The 21,056-nt window shown below is 35.4% G+C and overlaps 2 protein-coding genes across 3 annotated transcripts; both read left to right on the forward strand.

Moving 5' to 3' along the window:
- The first annotated feature begins 2,818 nt into the window (after positions 1-2,818).
- Positions 2,819-13,081, forward strand: LOC25482449 (uncharacterized protein At1g21580). 2 transcript variants are annotated; one of them, XM_013611004.3, is made up of 10 exons: positions 2,819-7,612; positions 9,702-9,903; positions 10,010-10,160; positions 10,256-10,337; positions 10,516-10,590; positions 11,124-11,214; positions 11,411-11,681; positions 11,777-11,819; positions 11,894-11,997; positions 12,408-13,081. In XM_013611004.3, exons 1-10 carry the CDS (start codon positions 2,989-2,991, stop codon positions 12,837-12,839), a joined length of 6,075 nt encoding a protein of 2,024 aa, XP_013466458.1. In that variant the 5' UTR covers positions 2,819-2,988; the 3' UTR covers positions 12,840-13,081. The 2 variants fall into 2 exon arrangements, with proteins under 2 accessions (XP_013466458.1, XP_013466459.1); XM_013611005.3 differs by having other exon boundaries at positions 9,705-9,903.
- Positions 13,082-15,745: 2,664 nt separating this feature from the next.
- On the forward strand, positions 15,746-20,341 carry LOC25482450 (tetratricopeptide repeat protein 33). Its single transcript, XM_013611012.3, has 5 exons — positions 15,746-16,002; positions 18,274-18,412; positions 18,767-18,798; positions 19,556-19,642; positions 19,982-20,341. The coding sequence occupies exons 1-5, from the start codon at positions 15,799-15,801 to the stop codon at positions 20,114-20,116; spliced, it is 597 nt and encodes a 198-aa protein (XP_013466466.1). The 5' UTR covers positions 15,746-15,798; the 3' UTR covers positions 20,117-20,341.
- The last annotated feature ends 715 nt before the right edge of the window (positions 20,342-21,056 follow it).

The following is a 21,056-nucleotide window of genomic DNA, read 5'->3' on the forward strand; positions in this document are numbered from 1 at the left end:
TTAATGTCTGGCTTATAAAGGAAATACTCTTAATGGTTTTCATCGTAAACAAACATAACAATGGTAAGTGACACGAATTGGATTTGCATTGCAGAGAGAAGAACACAGATTGTATTTGGGAAAGGAATGTTCTAGATCTATTTCTTTTTTTATCTGCTTAAATTGTGGATTTTTGTTATTTGAGTTTTCTCTCTTAATTTTTCCATTTATTGTGTTTTGTTACGGTTTCGTTGTTTTGGATTTTTCTGGGTGACATCACTTGATAAACCAAACCGGAACCCGAAACCGAATTTGAATTTCAGGTGCAATAGGGTTATTGGTTTCCACTCGTGTGTTGGCTCGGATTTAGGGTTTGGACCTGAATCAAACCGACCCTATGCCCACCCGGCGGCGTCCCAGGAGCATTGATTTTGTTTTAGTTGTTTAACCATTATCGTAGGGGGAAAGGTCCATATCTTTTGAGTCGTCGCCAAAATCATAGTTTTGTCTCCTTCATCTACTAAAGAGGGGTGATTTAGGGTCAAAATCACCCCTCTAATTTGTTTTTCTCTTTCCCCTATCGCTTTTAGTGCGACGTTGGTTTGTTCGTCGTCTTTGTGCAACGTTGTTTGTTTTTCTTTTTTCGTTCAGGTATTTGTTCGATTCAGATTGTCAGATCAACTTCGAGTCATTGCAAATCCAATCAATAACTTTGACGTCGTCCACGTTGCAGATCTAGAGGTATTTCGGAAACTTGAATATAATCATATGCACAGACTTTTGTATTTTGCCGTTGTATACTATTAACATGAATGTTATGAGTTTGTTTACTGATTCATCATTTTTGTTTTTAAAGAATTTATATTATATCGATGTACTATGTTAGTTTGAATGAATGAATATAATTTATTTTTGTCAAAAAAACAAATAAAAAAGGTACAAAAAGAGTAAAAAGTCAAAGAGATGATGAACTTACGATCCAAACACAACAAAGTTGAGTTAGTTGCGTTGCGTGTTAGACCAAGTGCAATGGGTTGTTGAAACCAAGCTTCAACATGTTGAAACCATTGCATGTTGGTGTTGAAAATGGAAAAAAAAATGATGCGGAGGTGAGAGTAGATGAAAGAATTAAACATGTTGAATTCTGACGCGGGGGGCCATGTGGCGCGTTTTCGCTGGCTGAAGCAAGCGCGTGCGGTACACGCATCGACAGGGCGCGTGAGCTGGAGGGAGTTCCGGAGAGAGAAAGTTAAATGGATAAAGTGAGGACACGTGGCTGGTTTCGATTGGCTGCTTGGATTTTTATCATCTTAATATTTTGGACTCAATTATTTCATTGCAAATAATTTTTTTTTACCAAAATTCGTGATTTTTTTTTTCTCTATAAATAGAGACTTTTCATTGCAAATAATTTTTTTTTTTTTACCAAAATTCGTGATTATTTTTTTCTCTATAAATAGAGACTTGGATCATTTGATTTGGACACAGAAAAAAAATCAAAATTTTCACTCTCTTAATCTTATTATTAGCTTTCTATTAGCTTTTCTTTTGAAGTTTTAGTCTTTATTTAATAAATAAATGGGTTGGTGCTTATGATGGCGCTAAGCGTTTGCAAGGAAGCGGTTGGTCAGAAGATGATGTTTTGGCAAAAGTTCAGGAATTATATGCATGTGGGAAGAATGTTCAATTTACTTTAAATGAAGAATGGCGCGCTCTCCGAGATCAACCACGTTATGGTAGTCAAATGGGAGGATAAGGGAACCACCACAGTTATTCTTAAAGTAGTTGCATCTCATGATCTATGGATCTGACATGCCTTTTTTGGATGTCCAGGAACGTTAAACGATATCAACGTTCTAGACCGGTCACCGGTGTTTGATGATGTGGAACAAGGAAAGGCTCCAAGGGTGAATTTCTTTGTGAATCAACGTCCCTATAATATGGCATACTCTCTAGCTGATGGTATCTACCCTTCTTAGCCAATTTTCGTCAAATCAATTAGACTTCCTCAAAGTGAACCCGATAAGTTATTTGCAAAATATCAGGAGGCATGTCGGAAGGACATCGAACGTGCTTTTGGAGTGCTTCAAGCTCGATTTAAAATCATCCGTGAACCAGCTCGCTTGAGGGACATAGCCGATTTGGGTATCATCATGAGGTCATGCATCATATTACATAATATGATTGTTGAGGATGAACGAGATACATATGCTCAACGTTGGACCGATTTTGAGCAATCTGAGGGAAGTGGATCTAGTACATCGCAACCATACTCAACCGAGGTGTTACCCACTTTTGCAAATCATGTGCGTGCTAGATCCGAGTTGCGTGATCCAAATGTTCATCACGAATTGCAAGCAGATCTAGTGAAGCACATATGGACAAAGTTTGGAATGTTTCGTGATTGAAGATTATTTGTATCGTACTAAATAAATTACTTGTGTGTTGTGTGTTTGTTTGTTGTCTTGCATTTTAAGCTATTTGTGTGACGCGTGCTTAGTTTGTTGTATTGCATTTTAAGTTAAGAAAATAAAAATAAATTATTTAAATAAATTTTGTTTTTACAAAAAAATAAATAAATTTGTTAAGTATTTCTTCATTTTAATTTAATTATAATCGATAATTGTAATTTTATGTAATTATAAAAAAAAAATATAGAATTAAATAAGAATAATAAATAAAATGTGGTGGAGTAGAGTGTTGAATGAAAAAACCATTAGAGAGGTAAAAATTGAATGTATATTAAATTAAGAGAAAAAATGATCTGTAATGGTGGAAATTGAAAAAGTAGGTGTTGAAGATCGTAAATAAACCAGACCAGATCAGACCTATGCAGTGTACTGTTGTCCCAAGCCTACCCACTCAAACTCAATCCAAATACATTCAATTTCAATCATACAACAATAATATACAATTAAATTAATAAACAAACAAAACCAAAATTAGGTTACGTAACTTCAATTCAATTCAAACCACAATCACAACAAAAAATCTCATCCAATCTCCGCCATGGATCAACGCTTCCTCCACCATCAAGACCACCGTACAAGATACGCTCCTCCGATTCACCACCTTCCGCCACCACCTTCTCTTCCTCCTCCTCCTCCTCCTCAACCTCTTCCTTATCGCTCTTCTCTTCCTCCTCCACCCCCTTTTCACCAATCTCCTCAATTCCATTTTTACCCTCTCCAGCACCGCCGTATCCCTCCTCAACCTGCTTGGAACCCTAACCCTAATCCCGACGATCGCTTCCACCGCGATTCTCATCACCACCACCATCACCACCCTCCTCCCCCTCCTCCTCCTTCTTATCCACCTCTCCGATACGAATCTGAATCAAACCCTATCCCTAGGGAAACCTTCGTTTACACGGACAACGCCAATTACCACCACCATCACCGTCAATTAACCAACACCGCTTCCACATCCAATCACGCTTATCCTGAACGCGACGATGTTTCCACCAGAATTGATTCCAGAATCGATTCCACCAGAATTGATTCCAGAATCGATAACAGAAGGTGGTTGAATGAAAGAAAAGTACACAGTTCTTCACCGTCTCATTCACCTTTTGAATCGGTGAAGGATGAATTAAGTGCTACTGTGAAACGTGATTATCGTGATTCTGAAACGGGTAGGTATAGTAATGGTGGTAATAGTGGTAGTAGAGGGAATAGCAGAGAGTTTAATCATCATAATCAGGGTCGTGAGTTTAGTAGAACACCGCCGAAGAAACAGATTCAAAAGAAGAGTGCTTTACTTAGGATTCAGAATGCAAAACCTAATCATAGGAACCGTGATGCTTATGTTAATGATTCTAACGGTAATTTCTTTAGGGGTAATGGTAAAGATCAACATGGAAGAGGGTACATGAAAGGTGAAGATAGGAAAAAAGGGAGTCCTGTTGAAGTTGATGTTGATATTTCGTTTGAATCGAATGTTTTTGTTGCTAAGCATATTGTCACTGCGGCACCTTCAACTTCCGGTGTTGATGCGGGTTCTGTTCCTGGTAAACTATCTTCTGTTGTTCAAACTATGAATGATAATAATAATGATACTTCACAGAAGAATGTAGGTGATGATTGTAATCCTAATGAGAAAAAAGAGGGGTTAATTTCTGTTGAAGCCAGTGGTACTCATACTCGTAAATTGGCATCCAAGGTTGTGAAGAAGAAGAAAGCTGTTTCTGGTGGTGAAAATTTAAATGCTAATAAGAATACTTTGGGGAAGAATGTAGGTGATGGTTGTAATTCGCATGAGAAAAATGAGGTGGGAGTTTCTGGTGAAGCTAGCGGTACTGGTACTCGTAAATTGGCCTCTAAGGTTGTCAAGAAGAAGAAAAGTATTAAGAGAGTGGTGAAGAAAGGTTCTGCAAAGCCTAATATTTCGGGCGTGTCGGCTCCACCTTCGGTTGCCAATGCAGTTGGTGAAACTGTGGTAGCAGATAGTGGGTCCAATGCTGCCTCTGAAAATGTCAAAACAGGAACTTGTTTGGAGGAGAAAATCAATGCTGCTGATAAGGTGTCTGCGCCAGACGATCAAGGGAATGCATTGGCTGAAGATAAAAAGGAGGGGTTGTCCATGCCGAGTTTGGGGCCAGAATGCAGGTCACAGGAATATAAGAATGACGAAGCTTCTGATATTGGGAAAGAATCCAGGTTTGAAAGAGGTGGAAGTATTTCAAATACGCCATCTTGTGTTTCTAGTATTTTAGATAGAATTAGTGGTTCTGATTGTTTAGATGTGTGTAATTCTGTTCCTGACTTGGTTAGTGTGACACATATTGACAAGGCTACTAAGTCATTAAATGGAAGTACTTCTGAAATCAACCAATTAGATTGTGGTAACAAGCAATTATGTCAGAGTGAAGTATCTCTATCGCCTGGGAAACATTTAGATGTAGGATGTTCAGGGAATAGTAATCTTGTAGATGTAGGGAATGAAATGAATAACAATGTCATTTCTGCAGATATTATAAATACATATAATTCTGCTGATGACGGTGTTTGCGTACTCAATTCCAGTGATCCTACAAGTTCAGGAAAGGAAACTACTAACAGTGGGAATAATGACATTGATGGAGAGGCTTATTGTGAAAAGATGGTTCATGTGTTCAATCGGGGTTCTACTTCGGATGGAAATTCAGATACAGCCATCCCCCTGCCAAGCAGTGGAATGGTTGCTTTTTCGAGTTTAGGAGATACTAGGATTCAGGATGGTCAAGATTGCCTACAAAATACGAGTGTACTGATGCACGGTTCTGATATTGGAGCTTCTAGTTTGGAAGAGAGTATCACTGTTCACCAATTTGGTATCATGAAGGATGCTGAAAAGCAGGTGTCCCCTGGTGAAGTCCCCATATCTGCTGAGAATTGTGACATAGATATAACATTTCCAAATTCTAATATTTCACTTGGATTCGATGTAAGGGATACAAGTAAGATAGAAAAGAAAGGTGTTAAGACCGGTTTAAATGGTTTGACTTTGAATTTGGATGAGATATCTCTTCCTCCAGTTAGCCATTCAAATGATGCTGATAGAGGCTCAAGAATTTTATCGAAGGATCCATGTTATTCAGATGGCTTGGATCATTCTATTCAAAGCCTGGATTTTTACTCACTATCCAACCAGGTTGGGGACACAGCTTTACATGGGAAAAGAGGTTTTTCGGAGGCTGAATTTTGTTTTGCAAATAATGACAGTGATGATGAAAATAAGGTTTCACCAGTTCCTAAGAGGAAAAAAGTCACTGCTAGTCTCCCAAATTTAACTGAATTTCAATCTGAATTTAGTGATTCAGTTGTGCCTGCCACATCAAATGCAGAAGTTCCTATCTGTTTCAGTGATAACCAAGAACATAAGAAAGACGACGTTGCATCGTCAAGCATGGGTATGAGTATTAAGTCTAATGCTCAGTCGATACCTTATTCAGGTGATACTGCTAAACGGTCTACGGATGCAAATAGGGAAACCAAGAGTTCTGAGCATTTGGAATTGGAGCACTCGGATATGGTCTTTACACAATGTGAGGACTTGGCCATTCCAAATGTTCAGTTTTCAGTGTTTGGTTGTGAGCGGAATGACAATGCTACTCCAATTGAGCATATAAGTAATATCACGGGAGAAAAGATAGATTCACAGGCTGCTGAAACCAATTACCATTATAGAGATGTTGTACAAAGGTCTCCAAGGGCTGATATGCTATCTAATGATCTTGATAAGAAGGGTCACTCACTTGCTCAGGAGAACCTTGTGTCTTGCCCTGCCGATGGTAATGGAGTCACTATCAGTAATTCAAATAATGAATTGATTGAGGATTTGCCTTACGCTTTATCGGATATGTATTCTCAAGGGATGACATCTGACTTGCCAGATAGAATGATTACTGAGTTTACAGCAACCGATGATGATGAAAACATTTGCGGGGATGAAGAAAATCCAAATAGCGTATCTATGGTCAAACATGGTTCTGACTCAGATGCTTTTACTTCATCAAAACAGCATACTGAAAAAAATAGGAAGTCAGATCATGCAATTGGATGTAGTGACCCAGTACCAAGGAATATAACGCCAGAACCAGCCCAAGCTCATTCCAAAGTTACACCTCTGGGTCTAAATTCATCTTGTTCTGAATTAAATGGAAGCAAAAATTCGCCAGGCGGTGTCATCCCTAAAGCTTTCAAGGGTTATTCTTTTCCCTTTCCAAAGTCAAAGACAAAGACTCCTGCCTCTTCAATCAATGCCTTAAAATCTCGAACTTGGCATCGGACAGATAATAGTAATTCTCCAGCTTCTCTACCCAGAGTCAAACTTTCAGCAGGAATAGTTCCTCCTAAAAGGCCAATTCTCGAAAAGAAGAACTTTCCAAATACTTCTTACATTCGTAAAGGTAACAGTCTTGTTAGGAATCCTACTCCAGTTGCTGCCATACCTCAAATCTCCTCTTCAAGTTTCGTAAGGAGACCTACTCCAGTTTCTGCTATACCTCAAATCTCTAACAACCCACCATCTTTGGGCTTAGGTGAAACACCTAAGGGCACCAAACCTGAAAATAGAGCTGTTTTGATAGATCAGCCAATCTATTCCAAAACATACGTGTCAAATACTCTTCTGCAGAGAACATCTCCTCTACATATTGACACCAAATCAGAGGAAAATATATCTTCCCCGTTGCTAGAACCTCCTTCCAGTGGCTTCTGTGAAAATGCATCTGATCTTGGGAAGTTTATTGAAACTAATGATGCACCAGCCTGCTCTGAAGATGTACTAAAACAATATGAAACTCCTGAAAATCAAACTGCGCCATCTAGCAATGGGGAGTGTGAAGATGAAGCAAATGTTGGATATAATTCTTCTTTGAACTCAAAAAGAATAGTTTATATAAAGCCTAAAACAAATCAATTGGTTGCAACTTCGACTTCTTCTGATATTATTGTCTCTACTGATGACAAAGGCCAAACGGCCATCCCTGATAGCTATTACAAGAAGAGAAAAAATCAATTGGTTAGGACTACATTTGATAACCATGTCAACCAGACAGTTGCAACTCCCAATAACGTTGTGAATTCTGACGGCCAAGGGGATAGTAAAGTACTTCGCAATAGGAGGTTTTCCAAGAGGCGGTCCCATAAAGGTATGGATAAAGAACTTATTATGTTGCTTAATTTATCTCTTCAAGCAATATTCACATGAATGCAATGCTGAGTTTCATCAGGATTGGAAAAGTATGTTACTTAAAGTTAGCATGCTTCTCCGTAACTAAAGCTCCAGTAGATATATTTTGTTGAATAATGTGGTTTATTTGTCAAGAGTAAACTGCTGTTTTCATTGCCGTCTATGCTACTTGCTAGACATTCTTGTATTGTTTATGTATGATGTTCATATCTTTTTTCATATTATATGCATACTCAGATATTTAATGTTCTTTCAAATACAATAAATATCAGACTCAGTATTGTTGAGATATTTTGTTTAATGGTAAGACTAGACGGGATAGAATTAGAGATGACAACATTAGAGATTTTGGGTTGCACCTGTAGTAGAAAAGATGGTAGAAACTAGACTAAAGTGGTTTTGGCATGTAGAGAGAAGACCTGTGGATTCGTAGGAAGGAGAGGAGATCAGATGGATGGGAGTCAAATCACTAGAGGTAGGGGAAGACCTAGAAAACTTATAAGAGAAACTATTAAGAAGGATCTAGAAATTAATAAGTAGGAGAAACACCTGGTTTTTGATAGAACACCGGTGTCGTTTGATTCATGTAGCCGACCCCACTTAGTGGAATAAGGTTTGGTTTTTTTTTTTTTTTTTGGAGAGGAAAGGCTTTTTTTTTTGTTTCTCTCATTGGTTTTTAATATAATATTTTTTAAAAAATAAAAAATACAAGCTTTTCAAATTAATATGTTTTTCTTAAATGCTTCCTTTTTTATATTTTCTTTATTTGTTTATTTCTGTGACGTGAGTGACTACTTTAGTTATCCATCCTGGATTGCGGTTTAGAGTGACTGGCGCCAAAACTTTGTACACTGTCGAGTTGGATGACATTGATACCAAAAATTACCCGAGATATATAATTTAGGGTTAAAAGCACTTTTTTGTCGCCTATCTAGTTTAGTTCTTGCAAAAAAATTCATCTTTTTTAGTCCATTTAGTGAATTTAGGGGCTATACAAACATCATTGAAAAGGTGCACCAACATCACAAACTGACGGACTGAACATAGAAGAGTATCTTATAGGACTAAGAGTATATTGAACCCCATAATTTATGATGTCTATGTATGCTCTATAATAGGAAATTATCCCAGTTTTAAACATCCATAATTATTGTCTAAATAAAGAACAGCAGGGCCTTGAGTAGAAGAACAGAGTGAAGAAAACACAGAATGAGACCTGCTAGTTTGAGAAAGGTATGTTGACAGAAGATGAACAGTAGTCTAGGAAGAGACTGTACGGTTGAGTAGTTGGCATTGTTGTCAAATTTCCACCATGGTGGTGTTATAGCATGGAAGATTGTGTCAGCCTCCATGGCCATGGCTCGCTACGCCATGTTTATATGGCAGATTTTTGGCCGGCAACGTAGTCCATCATTGACAACACTGGTAGCAGGAGATGCTGGTAACCAGTGGGATGCTGTTTTTTTTTTTTTTTTGAAGAAACTAAACTAGGCCATGGGATGCTGTTAATTCCGGGATGGACCTGAATCAATGTTGACATTGGATGGGCTTGAGCTTGTAAAGGTGAATGAGACAAAAGTTTACTACAAATATCAATGAATGGTTGGGAATGTTGAGTTTTCAAAATTCTTTGATGCCATATGCTACAAATATCAATGAACTAAACTACAAATATGTAAGGGAAATGACTAAAGCTTAAGTCAAGAGGGGTGTTGTGGGCAATGTGGCTTTACCTTAGAACCTTCCAACGCAATAGCAGTGGGAATGGATGTGAATCATAGTGCAGAATTAAATCGCTTTCCTAAATGAGATCTGTGTCTTTTTCCATCTGAAATGCACAATTGATGATTGATAACCCTGGAGACTTTGTATATTTTGCACTAGTGTTGGAATGATTTTGTTAATGTTGCAACTTGTGTGTTATTATTAACCATTGAATTTTAGCTCACATTTGCCGAGGATTCTGGAACACCGGTTCTGTTTCATTTAAACTTCTTTTCACATTATCTGTGAATGAAGAAAGACTTAACTGTGGATTGCATTTGCAGTAGCTGGTATTTCGAGCAAGTCTTCAAGAGCCTCATTAGTGTGGACACTTGGTAGCAAAAATTCTTCTGGAAATGACAGGGACTCTAGGCATTATCAGAAGGTTTTACCACTCTTGTCTCCATGGAAAAGAACAACATATTTAAGAAGCTTCATTCATAATTCTGCTTCAAGCTTCAATAGTTGTTCCTTATCTGCAGTCGGGTACTTATGCATATGTTACTGATTCCTCCATGTTTTCCGCTCTTTAATTTGGTTGTGTTCCTCAATGATATTCAATTGCAATTGTTAATTGATGTTTGTCTTTCAGCAAGAAATTGCTTCTGTTGAGAAAGAGGGATACTGTATACACCAGGTCGACCCGTGGGTTTTCTCTTTGGAAATCCAAAGTTTTAGGCATTGGTGGGTCCAGTTTAAAGTGGTCAAAATCTATCGAGAAGCACTCAAAGAAAGCTAATGAGGTTAGTCTGGTTTTTGATACTATGATACTTTTCAATGAAGTTTCCTTTTGTGAGTTATTAACAATTATTCTTTTAATTTCTCATTATCATTTTAGGAAGCCACACTTGCTGTTGCTGCAGTTGAGAAGAAGAAGAGAGAGAAGAAAGACCCAGCTTGTGTTGGTCCTCAAACAAAGAGTAGGAAGAATTCTTTCCAGAGCTTTTGTCATATCAATATGCAGAAGCCTGCCTTTTCTTTTTTGCTATTATTATTAAAACATCATTATGCTTGCTTATATAAAAAAAAGAAGACATCTTTATGCTATTAGCTACCATTGTGTTACTCTGACTTTGGAAGTAGCGGTTAATTGTGTAGGAGAACGTATATTTCGGGTTGGTTCAGTTCGATACAGAATGGATCCTTCCAGGCGGACACTTCAGAGGATTTCAGGTGAATTGGATTTTTAGATTTCTTAGCATTTTATGACACAAAGGCTCTGATCATACTCTAAAAACACGGCTGCTATTGACTCCTCCGTAAAGGGTTTGTTAGTTGAGTGATCAATAAATTTTTTGAATTGAGTCTGTGTGTAAATGAGTATGATGATGGTTAAGGTGCAGGAGTAAACTGCAGATCTATCATTCATGGAAGTTAGAAACTTCACAATTTTTCTTACAGCTGATTTTGTATACGATACTCCATAAAAATTTGTTCGCATGTTGTTGTTTGATTCTATGTTTTTTCAAGGGGAGGTTGTAATACTGTAACGTTCAATTAAACTAATTAAGTTCCTTCCTTTTGCTGCAATGCTGGGGATATTAGTATTGCCTTTATATTAATTTATTTTCTGCCTGCCCTTTTTCCTGTTTTTATATTGTTTTGACTTATTTTTCTCTCTTTTTCCAAGCAAGTTTGACTTGTTTTGACTTATTTTTCGAAGCAAGTTATTGATCTTACAAAGTTTCGCTTAATTTTCTTTGTAGATGATGAATCCCTGTCCTCTGCCTCAATCGGTACAAGTTTGGTTTCCAAAAGAGGTTACATTCCAAGGAGATTAGTGATAGGAAATGATGAGTAAGTACATTGTTCTTTTTCATTGAGTTAAATATCTTTTACGATTGGGTCAAATTTCGTCGATGACATCGTTGATAGTCTTCTATAACAAGTACCTATGCAGAAAGTAGGTGAATAAGAGGAGTATACACACGTCTTGCAGTTCAATTGATCCTTACACAAATTATTATTCGAGTTATTGTCAATATATTTGCAGATATGTTCGAATTGGCAACGGAAACCAACTTATCAGAGACCCAAAGAAACGAACTCGGAAATTGGCAATTGAAAAAGTTAGATGGAGCTTGCACACTGCCAGACAGCGGTTGGCTCGTAAGCAGAAGTACTGTCAGTTTTTCACAAGATTTGGGAAATGTAACAAGGATGGAGGGAAGTGTCCTTACATTCATGATCCCTCAAAAATTGCTGTCTGTACTAAGTTCCTGAATGGTTTATGTTCATCTCCAAACTGCAAATTGACTCATAAGGTTTTGTATATATATGGGGTCCAACGAATTGAATGTGGTCGCTACATTTGCTGATCTGCAAAATAAATATTTAGTTTGATTGATTTTTTGTGCAGGTTATTCCGGAGAGAATGCCTGATTGTTCATACTTTTTGCAAGGTGCATCATAGAATGTTGTTTTTCATCAAATACATAATTTGAAAATATGATTCTGACAATTTTTTTTTTGGCAGGCTTATGCTCAAACGAAAACTGTCCATATAGACATGTCAATGTGAACCCTAAGGCATCTATTTGTGAAGGGTTTCTTAAGGGATATTGTGCTGATGGGAATGAGGTATTAGTCAATTATAATTATTTCTTGTTGAATTACTGGATAATTTGAATTTTGGACTTGATCCTCTTTTAGCACAATGAATCAATTTTGGATTTGGTATTTCAAGAGCAGGGTGTGCTTCGTACTATAAAAGGTCAATCTGGTCTTTTAACAAACCGTGTTTGTTTAATTACGAATGAATTATCTGTTTTGGCCGGTAACTCTTCTCTGGTTGTTCTTCTCTGGTTGTCCGATTGCTATGTTGGCAGTGTTATCTAATACTGTGTGTATTTTTCCGGCTAACAGTTCATTCTTCGGAGAAGTTTTGCATTGTTCAGCTACTATCCTCCTGCTGCTTATCTACATGCCTCCGCCTCCGCCTCCTCCTATTGTGATCCTACACTAACCTTCATAAATTTGTTTGTTATCAGTGTCGGAAGAAGCACAGCTACGTCTGTCCAAGTTTTGAAGCAACAGGAACCTGTACTCAAGGAAGCAAATGCAAGCTTCACCACCCAAAAAAACAAAGCAGGGGAAAGAAAAGAAAAAGATCAGGAGATCAGAACAATGGTAGAGGGCGTTACTTTGGTTCTATTCCCGTTGAAATTTCTGAACCTAGGATGATGGTCGCTCCAAGACATCCTCAACAGAGTGAGGAACATGAAGATGAACTAACCGACTACATCAGTCTTGATGTGTATGAAGAAGCGGAAGACAGAGTTGACCAATCATTTGAGGCATCAACATTTTGTGACAATGATACTGTGGATCTTCAGTTGGATACTTCTGATGAACTCATTAAACCTGTTTCTATAATAGCAAAGTTTGCTTTGCAATCTCAGTCCAGAAGCCTGCAAACTTAGGCAAGTGGAAGAGACTAAAGGCAGTTTTAAAATTGGTAATTAAGGTAATACATAGTTTTCCCCCATTTTTCTGAAAATTTTGAGCTCATTGATTTTTAGTTTCCTGTCATTGTACACAACATAGGTCATATTCCCCCACCCCTTTGATTTTTATGTAATTTACTTATACCATTGTACACAAACATATGACAACAAATAAAGAGAAAAATTACCTGCTCTAACTCGGGCAGGTTTTTTGAGAATTCTGAGCCTTCAAACTTGAGTTTTTATATGCATCGAGCCAATAATATTATGATGCGGTTTTACTTGGTTAGCTAGCACATTATTGTGAGAGAAGTTTAGCAAACTTAATTTGCATGTAACATTCAAAATGATTGTTTCATTTGTACTATTGTGTACTACTGGTTTACCAAGCGAGAGTTAATTTACTTTTAAACTTTCATCTTTACATTGTATTTAGGGTCACTATTGGCTAACTTTTCTATAATCACGGGCAAATTTTGGAGATCTTAGTTCGTATTATATATTTAGGAGCTAAAATTGTTTAATAAATAAAGCTTCTCACAGCTAAACCTATGAAATTTGTTGTCTTTGCAGTTGTGTAAAATAACTGAAAAATTATCATATATAAAAATTGGTGCTTCCATGGCCGATTTCTCTGTTTGTTTGGAAGCTTTTGACAGAAAAGAATACAAAGCTGTTTGATCCTAGTTCATTCTGCCGTTAATCTAGTGCCTATATAAACATCTTTATGATATCTTGAAACTCATCCCGTGTGCTTATTTGATCACACAGAACTGTATTGAGGTGGTTTTGGAAAAGTTGTAATTTTGTAACCCAAATCGAGCACTTCCGTTTAGATTACGTAACCCAATTTATCTAAGTTTTCAACAACCTCAGTTTATATACTTTACATAAACTCAGTTTGTGGAACTTATGTGAACTAAGTTTAAGTAAGTTACTTAAACTCAGGTTTACTCGAACTCAATTTGAATACACTACACGAACTCAATTTATGGAGGTTAGTGAACTCAATTTGCTTAAGTTAAATGAATTTGGATGAATCTTTGTTTGCTCAATTTATCTATCTTCCATTTATCGTTCATTTATAAGAGAGATAGACATAAATGATAGACCACTAAGACTCATTTTAATAAGTGAATTCCATTAATGAGTTTATCTAATCTTTCACTTGTGTCGATCACTCTCGCGAATTAATAATATAAGAGTAGATAAATATAAGTATAACAAATTTGAATCCAATTAAGATAACATACAAGTTTGTAAAACAATGCATTAGTAAACTTATTTCACACGTGCCTACTTAAACTTATTATCGTATTTTTCTTTTTGAGAGAGCATTATAGTATGTTTTGTAAAATTTGAGCTTTGAGAAGTACATAAACTTAGATTATGTAAGCTTACATGATTTTAGTTCGCATAAACTCTAAAGACTTAATTACACTTTTGGTCCTTGCATTTTGACCAACTCACGAAATTGATCCTACCTCTTTTAAATCGAACAAAATCGTCCCTAAACTATATGTTTTTTTGCAGTTTTAGTCCTATCTCCCCATTTGCAACTCCAGAAACGCACATAAATGACAATTTTAGTCCAACCACCTATGCTCAACTATGAAATAAGCAAGGAATAAATCATATGGGTACAAGGAATCTACTTTGTTCAGCACACAAACCAAGAAAAACCCTAATTTCTAAGACATGTTTCAGGTATGTAACATGTCTCGGAAATTAGGTTAGTGTGCTGAATAAAAGTAGATTCCTTGTACCCACATATTTTATTCTTTGTTTATTTCATGGTTGAACATACGTGGTTGGACTAAAACTGTCATTTCTGTGTGTTTCTGGAGTTGGATATATGGAGATAGGACTAAAACTGAAAACATATAGTTTAAGGACGATTTTGTTCGATTTAAAAAAGATAGGACCATTTTCGTGAGTTGGTCAAAACGGTAGGATCAAAAGTGTAATTAAGCCAGCTCTAAAATTAGAATTTAAACATGTGTATGAATTGAGTTACCGGATAATTCACAAGCAAAGCAAATGAAACCCATCATCATTTTTTTTTAAGGAACATAGAAAATCATCATTGAAAATGCAGAAATTCAATTACCTATCCAATAGAATATTAATGGAAGACATTTAATCCTGAAAAAATTCCATTTTTATCTCCTTAACTTAATTTTAGATAATAATTTGATTTTTTTTTTTTAATTTCAATTTTATCCTTTTAAATTAAAGGACTAAAATTGTAATTTTTCCTTTAATCTTTTATTGGAATTAATCATATATTTAAGGATTTTTTTCTGAAGAGAGTGTGTGAAGATGTAAAGTGCGGAGATAAATAAAGTCTACCGAAAAATTGTTTTTACAAAATCAAACTCTATACATCATATAAAAATACATTTAAAACAAATGTTAGTTTAATTAAAAAGAGAAATAAATTATTATTACTAAAATGACAACCTTAGATTGAAATTTTATTGGGGTCATGTGGAACAAATTTTAGATGATTTTTTTTTTTGAGAGAAACAGATTTTAGATTATGAAAATTTAGTTTTGGTTGTGATTAAAACTTTGGCTTAATTGCACTTTTAGACCCCTATCTTTTCTAAAAGTTGGAATTATGGCCCCCTAACTAATTTAAATATAAAACAACCCCCTATGTTTTGATTCTTTGGCAGCTTTGGACCTCCAGTCCATTAGTGAGGTGCCACGTGTATTATTTAGGGGGCCACGTGGCACCTCACTAATGGATTGGAGGTTCAAAACTGCCAAAAAATCAAAATATAGGGGGCTGTTTTGTATTTAAATTAATTAAGGACCATAACCGCAACTTTTGGAAAGATAGGAGTCCAAAAGTGCAATTAAGCCTAAAACTTTTGCTTACGAAGAGTGAAGAAGAGAAGAGGGAGAGAAGTTGCAGAGGGAGGTGAAAATGAAAGTAACATGGAAGAACACGAAGAAGAAGAAACCTTGTTTACCCTCTTTATCACACTTCACCGAACTTCCCTTTGAGCAGGAAAACGATACTACTACTGAACATGATTCTTCTGATGGAACAACCGTTCGTTCTACCGATTCTGAACAATCATCACAATTAGCTACGCAGTTTCAAACTCAAGGAGACAATCTTGCTATGGTATGATCATTATTTATGTTTTTGTTTTTGTTGGGATATAATTCTGAAATTTAGTAACCAAGGGGTCACCTAGTTTATAATTTACTCGAAAGTTTTGTTCTTTGCAGTTATTATGAGTTAGAGTTATCATCAGCCTCGTTGGGTAGCTCAATTGGTTAAAGGAGGGGGAGGTTATGTGTTTAAACTTAGACGAAGGAGTAAATATTAATCTAACAACTAATTAAGAACATTTGCCATTAAAAGAAAAAACAAACTTGCGTATCTGTTTGGATAAACAACTTAGTTTACAGCTTATAGCATAAGCGCTTATGACTGAGCTATTTTTTGTTGTTGATAGAAGCTATTTCTATAACAAAAGATAAAGTAAAGTTAAGTTGTTTCCATATAACCTACAGGCTATTTTCGTAAGCTATCTTCAAGAACTTATGAAAATAAGCTGACAAAAGCTTATGAACATGAAATAAGTTGTTTTCATAAGTTCTCCTGAACAGTGTCACAATTGCTTATGCCAATAGATAGGTTCAAATAAGTCAATCTAAATAGACTCTTGGTTTTAAATTCGAGCCACACTCTTTGAATTCTATGTAGTCAAGTAGCAGCGTACCCTTAAAACGCTATAGCAATATAGCAAGTAGTGGCATACATGATTTTTAAATAGGGGTTTCGATAACAATTGCAGTCACATGGTGATCCTTGATATTATGGAGAATTAGTGTCAAATCTGGCCGATGCAACCTCAATCATGGTTGTGTTGTGCTTTTGGCAACATAAAAAACTGTTACTTCACAGCCCAGTTCACGGTCGCAAACCTTTTTTAAGAACCCTGATGGCATATCGCTACGCTCTGTAAGTTTAGGGAAAAATTTATACCATAGTACATTGCACATATAAAAGATAAGAAATAGAAGAACAGACAAAATTGAAGACATATTCATAACTTATAATCAAAGGTCATTGTTAACAAATTCAAACCAATATATTCATTAAGTGTGTTTTCTGTACTTTGGATAACTTATTAATTTCATTTCTTAAAAGAAAGAATTGCTTGAATAGATTCATGACAATGGTCTTAAGTTGTTTAATGCTTGAGTTCTTTAGACAAGTGAAATTTTGGTGTTATAGGCTTGCTAGTTGCTAGTGCTGTTGTTACTTTCATTTTATTTTCGTAGATCTAATTTGGGAGTTCTTTCTTAATGTTTAAATATTTCATACCCCAACATTTGGTTTTACATTAACTTCTGTTGGTTTGGATCTGACAAATTCTGTGCAGCTCTCTGAGCTATGTTCGTAGTTGAAATTTTGTTACTCAAGGAAAGCCTTAAGTAACAAAAATTTGCTTGCCATTTTCATTGATAGTTTGTACTATTAATAGTACTTGAAGATCTTCTTACAAACTTAACAGAAGTACATGCCTTCATTCTAGTTCCTAAAATTCAGGAGAATATTCTAACTGCATAACCCTATCACTACAATCAGATAACCTTATTCTAGAAGATTTTGTAATCTTCCATCCAATTTGGCTGGTTCCTCTCACATGCTGTTGTATGCATTTCGGTACTGGGCTCTGCAGTTTCACTTGGCCCATTTGTTGGTGAGACTTCTTTATTTCTTTCGGGACCAAATTTTCTTGAGTCTTCCTGATTCACTAGTCTGGCCCATTTGCAACCTCTTAGCATCATATCACTCTGAGCTATGTTAGCAGTTGAAATTGATTATTTTTTAAATCGTATTGTTGTTCGAATGATCAGTCACATTAATTAATAAGACTAGTACACAACATGTCCTTTGTCTTGTCTATAGTTTGTTTGAGTGATGCTGATTTTCCACCTCTGTGGACTACGAACCACCACCATGAAATCGGTACGGCATCCTGTCTGTGTAATGGTGTATAAAGCACAAGCACTCTATTTTGGTGTCATACATGCATGTCTAATGTGTATCAGGTAGACATAACATGCACTGATGATTCTTGTCCAACACACACTTCCGTATGTTTCTGATTTAAATTGGTATTATTAGCTCTGATATGGCATGGCACAACATTCAATAGGAAGAAAGTAAATTAGAAAATAGGCCTGTTTTAATTTTTTAAGAGAGCTTTAATTCTGAAAAGAAAAAGCAGGACTGGTGCTTTTGTCATTTTTCAATTTCATACTTCCCAACTTCTTCATTTCAATTTGACATATATCATTATGAATGTGTTTCCCATGTCATGTCATATGATGTGTCAGTGTCTATGCTTCATAGTTAATACCACCATCTTTGTTGCAGGAGGGGAAGTATAGAGAAGCATTGGGTAAATGGGAAGCTGCTCTTACATTGGCACCCGATGTTCCAGCTTTGCATGAACAGAAGGCCCAAGTTTTACTAGAAATTGGAGATGCTTGGAATGCTTTAAAGGCTGCAAGTCGTGCGTCCGCGCTGCTCTTATATTCTTCTTAACTTCTTTATTTAAATTTTAACATAGACTAAATGAAATGCTAAAAATTGGAATTAATAAACCAAGGATAACAAATGAACTGTTTCTTGAGGTGTAATTTGAATTTACTGAAGTAAGTTGTGTTTTTAGTAACAAATTTAAGAAGCTAGTCTTATAAACTATATATTCAGTTGATGAACTTAATTCTGGCAATAGAGTATATCTGTTTTGTACCAATATCAGACTTTATTTGTTTGGGGTTTCGCTTCTGATGTTTGTTATAGAATTTAAATTCTTAGTAGTTTTTTACTTGGCATATGATAATTGACCGTCTCTGCTTGGCAGGAGCTACTGAATTGAAACCATCGTGGGCTGAGGTAAGACATTCTGTTATTTGCATACCCTTTGTAAAATTTATTAGCATGATTTATGTCATTACCTCCGTTGTCTATATTGATGTTATTTTTATGTATATAATCTTTCTAATCCATTTTTTCAATTAGTTTTAATTATAAAATAATAGCTTAGTTATGGTCTTATGGATGGATGAGTGTCATTTGATGATAATTCACAAGTTCTTAAACTTCATAGAGAAATGTTGACCATATGTGTTTGTGATGTTATGCATATAATTGGGTTTCCGCATCATGAATCATGATCTCTATATTTTGATATTAAATACTCTCTCCGTCCCATAATAATTGTCAAATTTCTGAAAAAATTGTCTCAAATTGAACGCCACTATCAATTTTCAGTGTATACTTTTTACAAATTGTACCATTTAATTAATACCATGTGCATTACTCACTCCTAAGTCAATATACAATTTTCATTTACAGTCCTAGCGAGTACACCGATACTTGAAAACATTAATTTGGTTAAATTACCATTCTCTTTCTTTTATTATACTCTTTTCTTCATCTTCGTGAAATAAACAAATGTGCCAATTATTGTGTCACGGAGGGAGTGCTTTGCAAACTTAATTTATCTGTAAGTACTAGTAGTAGTCTAAACTAGCATAACATCTGATAGTTTAGGCATTTACCACTGTTCATACCAAATAATACTAGAGCAGTTATAGTTCGTTTCTACGTCTCCCAGTGCAAGCATTTATTTCAATATTAATCCTTGCAGGCTTGGGTCACACTTGGCAGAGCGCAGCTGAATTATGGCGAGCCAGATAATGCTATTGAAAGCTTTGACAGAGCTTTAGCTCTCAAGGTCAGTCTTCATGAAGCTTGGCAGTTGGTTTTAATGTTACTCAAATTTTCTGGGACTGACTTGAATACAACTGTGCAGACGGACACGTTTTTATCTGATAAAAATAAGTCAAACAATTATACAATTGTTTAAAAAAGTCAGTTATTTGATTGAGTAAGGATAATAGTATTATCATAATATTGTGAATAAAATAGTTTAAATGAATGATAAAGTTTAAACAAAAAATACTACATCAAAACTTTATAATGGTGTACGTTTTCTGCTGAAGCATAAGCTGAACCTCACTGCATGATGATCAATTTTATACTTAACACAGTTTACTGTTTTGTGGATGTGTAGCCTGATTATGAAGAAGCACAAGATGATAGAAAAACCGCATCACGTCTAATAAAGAAGAGAAAGCAACTTCACTCGTCAGGATTGAGTGAAATTCAAAATCGTTATACTGTAGGTGATAAGAATGAAAGCTCATGATGAAGTTATACAACAAGGGATAAAGTTACCTATGCTATGTTTCGTGTGTATTATGAAAATTTTGTTTGCTGTCCCTAACTTCATGGTGAAATGTTCATAATTCGTCGGAATGTATATGTGGAATGACAGATAGATTAAGAACTAGTTACGGCATGTTTGGTTTGTGAAAAAATGTGTTTATTTTCTGCTGTTACTTTTAGTTATAAACTCGTCATATTGTTTTTATCTGTTTGCAGTTTTTAAAGATTTGCAGAGAAAACAGTGAAATTTTTTATTTATTGATTCTATTTAGATCTTTCAAAACAAGAAACAAAGTGAAAGTATGGTGATAATTTTGTAATTAGAAGTGAAAACATAAAATAAAGAGAGAATGTATTCTCATACCAGACGGGTTCTTAATATTTTTTGTCAAATTTATTGCTTAAAATGTTTTTTTGGAAATAAATGAGGAAGTTTAATATGAAATTAAACTGAAAAACATTAGAGCATCTTCAATTTTAAGTGGGTCTTAAGAGCATCTTTAATGCTATAACTCAATTATTGTTCTTATGTTGGTTTAAGTGGAACACATTATGCGAATTCAACTCTAAGAACAAGATTATCCTCATGTTAAAAAAAAAAAAAGAACAAGATTATCCTTTCACGTTTTCAGCAGTAAAAATGTCAAGAAAAATTCAAATAAAATGGACGATATGTTTTTTTGCAAATAGTTTATATATTTACATTGAAAAATATATTGTTACATTTTTAAAAAGTAGAAATTTGAAATATATTTTGATTCTTCTCTATATTTGCCCCCTCCTAAAAATTCATCTAGCTTTACTTATGCAACAAAGTGTTATTCAAATGGTTCAACAAATTCGATCAATCTCACCATCATCTTGTATCCAGCTCCTCTAAAGTGGATAATATCACATCATAACAAATCAAAAAGTTTTAT

Source organism: Medicago truncatula, chromosome 1, assembly GCF_003473485.1.
Source record: "Medicago truncatula cultivar Jemalong A17 chromosome 1, MtrunA17r5.0-ANR, whole genome shotgun sequence".
NCBI lineage: Eukaryota > Viridiplantae > Streptophyta > Magnoliopsida > Fabales > Fabaceae > Medicago > Medicago truncatula.

What these genes read in the sequence shown, in the direction of transcription:
- LOC25482449 (XM_013611004.3), top strand. Translation starts at nt 2,989, where the DNA reads ATGGATCAACGCTTCCTCCACCATCAAGACCACCGTACAAGATACGCT. An exon ending in CAAGAGGCGGTCCCATAAAG is followed by an intron (nt 7,613 to 9,701) that starts GTATGGATAAAG and finishes TTGCATTTGCAG; the next exon opens with TAGCTGGTATTTCGAGCAAG. An exon ending in ACTCAAAGAAAGCTAATGAG is followed by an intron (nt 10,161 to 10,255) that starts GTTAGTCTGGTT and finishes TTATCATTTTAG; the next exon opens with GAAGCCACACTTGCTGTTGC.
- LOC25482450 (XM_013611012.3), top strand. Translation starts at nt 15,799, where the DNA reads ATGAAAGTAACATGGAAGAACACGAAGAAGAAGAAACCTTGTTTACCC. An exon ending in TGCTTTAAAGGCTGCAAGTC is followed by an intron (nt 18,413 to 18,766) that starts GTGCGTCCGCGC and finishes TCTGCTTGGCAG; the next exon opens with GAGCTACTGAATTGAAACCA. An exon ending in ACAGAGCTTTAGCTCTCAAG is followed by an intron (nt 19,643 to 19,981) that starts GTCAGTCTTCAT and finishes GTGGATGTGTAG; the next exon opens with CCTGATTATGAAGAAGCACA.